We start from the raw sequence: 5,123 nt of genomic DNA, 5'->3' as shown, positions 1-5,123 counted from the left end.
CTGTAAAAGAGAAAACACCAATACGTTAACTAAAAGCAACCTGCAACTCAGTATTTCCCAACCTCTAGCCCTCCAGCTGTTGCAAAACTACAACTCCTGTTATGCCTATTTGTACATAAGCTGGAAAGCCACAGGTTGGGGATCACTACTGTAACTCATTGTACTGTAGCGACAAGATTACATCACCATCACAAAGTAGCTCTGCTCCAGAAGGAAGGAAGACAACAGTCTCTCTGGTGCCACCTATAGGTAGCCTTGTATAAATCAAATCAATGTTTGACCCACTGCCTGGGAGACTCACTACAACAGCTGGGTCTCTGCAAGAAGAGTCAACACTTCCCAAGGGAATCACTCAATAATGACATCAAGTGATATGAACAGCAGATACCTGGTCTTTCCTTTGCCAATTGCCGGTCTGTGGACAAGGCCACTTTCTCCTCTTGGATAAACATTCTGTCAATCATTACCATTTCTGCAGAAGGGCTCACTCTCTGCAGGAGGAAGAACACAGATGTCAGATAAAACCAAGTGTGCAGGCATCAATTTATCACTGTCTAATGTAACAGTGACCTAGCTGCTTGGCATAGCAAAAATATTGGACATCCAGAAAGCCTCCTGATCCTGTTACCAGCGTAACACCAAGCGCACTAATAAAGTCATTACTTGCATTAAAGGGGTTTGGTGGGATAAACGCTCAGTGCTCATTGATCTGTTTGTATACAGCTCACTTCATGGAAGAGCTGCATATGAGTTGTGTACATAGAGATCAATGTACATTACTCTTCCAGAGTGAGCAGCATGCCCTAGTGTGTAAGTGTGTGTATAGAAAAACCCAGGCTGTCATAAAATACCAATGATCACAGCTCCGGGGGCTTACCTAATAGGAGTAAATAGCAAGTGTGCAGTGTAAGACTATAGACAACCAATCTGCTGATCAAACTATAGGATACTGATCTATGTGAGTGAATACCTTCTAAAAGACTATGGACATGTATGTATATATGTATGTGTGTGTGTGTTTCTATGTACGCTCACAAGGTGGCACCATCATAGGTCAGAGGTAATTATATTTTTATCACCTTGCTTGGCACTGTGCAGAATCTTTGTTTTGATGCTACCAGAGCATGCAGTGGGTGGCATTACCAATGTGGAGTACTAAAATCATCATGACTATGTCACACACTGCCCCTTTTTTTTACAGCTGTAATAGCTGCACACTGCTGCATGACACACAAGGTAAGCGAGAGAGCCAGGAACGGCCATGTGATGGCATATACTACAGGGAGGGGAGACATCTGAACATGGAGTTATCATCAGGATCACAATACTGCAGGAGAGACCTGCTAACAGAGGCATTTCAGCTACAGAATTTACAATGGTAAGTGCCAAATCAATCATCATTTACTAAAAAATAAGTCATTGTTTCCACATGTGAACGGAAGGCTTACCCTAGACTCTTCCAAAAGCAGCAAGCGATACTTGTTCAGCATGGCCTGTGTGCGCTTCAGGAGTTGTGTGGATACTGTTTCAAACTCATCATCCACTGTGAACAAAGAATAAGGAATGGATGAGGCACGATCGCTTCTGCACATAAAGGGCACAGTAAGAGACGTCTCCGTGATCACTGTGATAACTACAGAGGCTGTCAGTCACAGCATGGATGATGAAGCTAAATGAGACCACCTTACCCTTCTTTAGATCATGTTCGGCGGGAAGCAGGCCCTGGTACACATGGTAAGGAAGAAGTCTGTGCAGGGTGTCTTCAAACGAGTGAAAGGAGGATTTATAATCCGGGTGTAGAACGGCACCCTGGTGTTTGTGTAACTGCTCCAGGAAGCTGGGAAAAGAAATTACACTATTAAAGAGTGGGGCAACAATGAGATCCATAAACAGGGCAAATCACATATCCTCCTGGTTTGTGTAAGTAAATGCAGTAATCATCCCTGTAAAGTGACAACTAAACCTGCTGGGAAAAAGAATCCTACTACAAGACAAAAGTGCAGTAAATCTTCCCCATGGTCTCAATGAGATTTCTGAGTCATCCATATTTCAGTCCGCTATGCACACACTCACCAGGCTTCCTTGCTTGGCTGTAGTGTTTGAAGTTTCTTCAGGGCTCCAAATTTACTCTCAAACTAAAAGGGAAAACATAGTTAACAAAAAGGAAGCAAAAAACCTTCTATTCATAAAGACACTGTAACTAGCCTGCAGTCATCATGAGAAGAAGCAAAGAAGCTTTACAATGAATCCAGTGATAAGAGAGAACTTAGTAGTCTCTGATAGTTGCACCAGCATGATTATTAGATCTCACCATCAGGAAAAGGGAACTCTACTTATAATTATACATTAGAAACAGATCACTGATCTCAGGGAGACCAGCCAAACGATAACCCTGCCAGCTGCCGGTTAAAGCGCTCAATGGTACAACATGGCACAATATTTTTTTATGCAGTTTTGGCTACTAGGAGTAAGGACCTGTAATAATTATTATAGCTGTCATTATATAGAACCTGCAGCTGGCACGTCTCCTTAGTTGCATTTACCTGTGACTGAGTCTGGACCTGGCCAGTAGGAACAATCTGCTGGATCCCCTTCCCAACCACTTGGATCTGCAGGGAACCCTTTCCTAAGCTGATGCTAGGCACTGAGCTGATGACACCAGGTTTACCCTGGGAGAGGAAAAAAAATATAAGATTACAAAAATGCAGAAAGTCTCCAAGTTCATCATTCCATGGGCTTTAAAGTATGTATGATCAACTAAGCCTATATAGAATGTATATAATGACACGCCTATTGACAAAATCATGTTTAACAAAAGCATAGCTGTGTGCTTCAAGCCCTAGGGCAGGGATGGGGAACCTTTGGCCCTCCAGCTGTTGCAAAACTACAATTCCCATCATGCCTAGACAGCCAAAGCTTTAGCTTTGGCTGTCCAGGTATGATGGGAATTGTAGTTTTGCAACAGCTGGAGGGCCAAAGGTTTCCCATGCCTGCCCTAGGGTGTCTATAACCCACTCAGCCATACGAATGCTGTGCAGGACGGCTTCTATCTGGATACTATTAGAGTTATCCTAAATCACTATACAAAGCCTGTCCATATTTCCTCATATCAAATCTGCAGCCCTACAGCTATTGCAAAACTAGGATGGCCAAGGATTCGGCTGTCCTGGCATGATGGGATTGGACTGTTGCAATAGCTGGAGGGCTGCAGGTTTGACACCTGTACTCTATGGGGGAGATTTATCAAAGGGTGTAAAATTTAGACTGGTGCAAACTGCCCACAGCAACCAATCACAGCTCAGCTTTCCTTTCAGCACTGCCTAAATCTGAGCTGTGATTGGTTGCTGTGGGCAGTTTGCACCAGTCAAAATTTTACACCCTTTGATAAATCTCCCCCTATGGGTATGTGTAACTTTAAGAGGTGGAAGTCCCGTCCGAGCACGCCCACTGTCATAGCCAAAGTAAACAGCTGCTGCAAAAAAGCAGCTTTTTTGATGCTTATCATGTAATAAATTTCCCCTGCAGTCATTGTGGACTTTCTAGTAATTGGTAAAGCAGTTCCAGCACACCTGAATCCAGTTCTGCATTGGTACAGCCACCTTTATAAAGAAAAGGTGGGGGTGTAATCAGATTTAAGCAAATCTACAGAAAGATTCACTAATTCAGTCTTTGGAAAGGTGTCTCTGCTTACCAAATATTCAGATTCCCCAGGTAAGTCTAGTATGGCATGGTCCTAGGGGACCTCACACTTACATCAGACTTCTCCAAGGAATCAGAACATTGGAAAAGCACAATGACGTTTATAATAAAATCGGGTTAGGCAAATTCTAGTGTGGATTCAATCAGCTTTAGCTGTAATGGATAGTTAACCTCTAATGTATGAACAGTATGAATATAGTAAAAAAATTAAAGGGTTTTGACTTGTGTAAAAAGAGGATCATACTCATACACAGGTATTCTATCTGCACTAGCAGAAAAAGTGTATACATTCTGCCTGCTGAGTTCTGAAAGCCGAAATCTCAACTACACCTGTATATAGGCGCTATATTCTTATCTCTCCACTAGGAGGCAGAAGTGTGCTTAACAAACTGCAGCTCCTCTCCTAACATAATAGGGTAACATCACAGTTTCTCCCATTCTCTGTATACACCACGTCCTATGTAAAGTCTCAGTTTATATACAGCAACAAAGTACACGTAACCCTGCTTGCTGTGAAGATCACATGGGCGTCTTACCGGTGTCTGCACAGGAACTGCACTGACAGGTTTCCCCTGCACCCCAGGGGTTTTGATAGCAGTGCTGGGGTAAACATTGGAGTCTTGGGTCCCAGGAGCAGCTGCAGCACCTGTGAATCATGGAGACCATGAGATATTAGTTGTAGCAGAGAATCAGAAACTACATCGGTGCTATAAAAAAAAACAGTATATGAAATCAGTATAAATGAACCAATAGTGTTTGATGCAGTTTTAGTTCCCACCACTGCAGGCAATGAGCTACATACAGCAGCAATACAAATTTCTCTCCCATTACGGTCCATGACAGATACATCTTGCCTGACACACTGAAACAAGATCAGCAGCTGCATAAATAGCACTAGGTCAGGACAGCTTTTTAACCTCTGAATATAAAAGATATAAAGTTTCCATTCACAGACAGCAAGCTGAAACCTTGAAGCGTGAAAGAAATTGAAACAAAGTAAACTGGAAACTTAGGAGACCATTTTCATTGTTCGATGGTTAATGGGGTTATCCAGGGTTAGGAAAAGCAAATTTATCTCCATTCACTTCAATGGAACTGAACTGCAAAACCCACACCCAAACCCAAGACAAGAAAGGTGCTGTTTCTGTACGTTTAAGGCTGGGTTCACACTACATTTTTGCAATCCATTTTTTTCAAAGAAAAAACGGCTGAAAGATGGATGGAAAAAACAGATGCATGTGTGTGCATCCGTTTTGATCTGTTTTTCCATTGAATTTCAATATAAAAGAAAAAAAAAAAAAGGATCAAAACAAATCCGATTTTTAACGTACAAAAAAACGTAGTTGACCTCATTTTTGTGTCCGTTAAAAAAAAATGGATCCGTTTTGATCCTTTTTTTTTATAATGGAATTTAATGGAAAAAT

General features: G+C 42.0%; 1 protein-coding gene and 1 long non-coding RNA gene across 5 annotated transcripts in view; one reads left to right on the top strand and one right to left on the bottom strand.

The window, feature by feature from the left end:
• BICRA (BRD4 interacting chromatin remodeling complex associated protein) overlaps window positions 1-5,123 on the bottom strand; it is a 46,272-nt gene that overhangs the window by 2,834 nt on the left and 38,315 nt on the right. For 3 of the 4 annotated variants that reach the window (XM_069943357.1, XM_069943356.1, XM_069943359.1), the window contains 6 exons: window positions 4,236-4,345; window positions 2,544-2,669; window positions 2,074-2,135; window positions 1,689-1,837; window positions 1,449-1,543; window positions 389-491 (listed from right to left, as the gene is read on the bottom strand). In XM_069943357.1, the coding sequence (XP_069799458.1) occupies window positions 389-491; window positions 1,449-1,543; window positions 1,689-1,837; window positions 2,074-2,135; window positions 2,544-2,669; window positions 4,236-4,345 (645 nt within the window). The remainder of the gene's footprint in view (window positions 1-388; window positions 492-1,448; window positions 1,544-1,688; window positions 1,838-2,073; window positions 2,136-2,543; window positions 2,670-4,235; window positions 4,346-5,123) is intronic. The other variant, XM_069943358.1, reaches the window with a different exon arrangement.
• LOC138766047 (uncharacterized) overlaps window positions 1-5,123 on the top strand; it is a 75,788-nt gene that overhangs the window by 42,602 nt on the left and 28,063 nt on the right. The window lies entirely within an intron of this gene.

This window comes from Dendropsophus ebraccatus, chromosome 10 (genome assembly GCF_027789765.1).
Source record: "Dendropsophus ebraccatus isolate aDenEbr1 chromosome 10, aDenEbr1.pat, whole genome shotgun sequence".
Taxonomy (NCBI): domain Eukaryota; kingdom Metazoa; phylum Chordata; class Amphibia; order Anura; family Hylidae; genus Dendropsophus; species Dendropsophus ebraccatus.
This window is presented reverse-complemented; position numbering and strand designations above follow the sequence as displayed.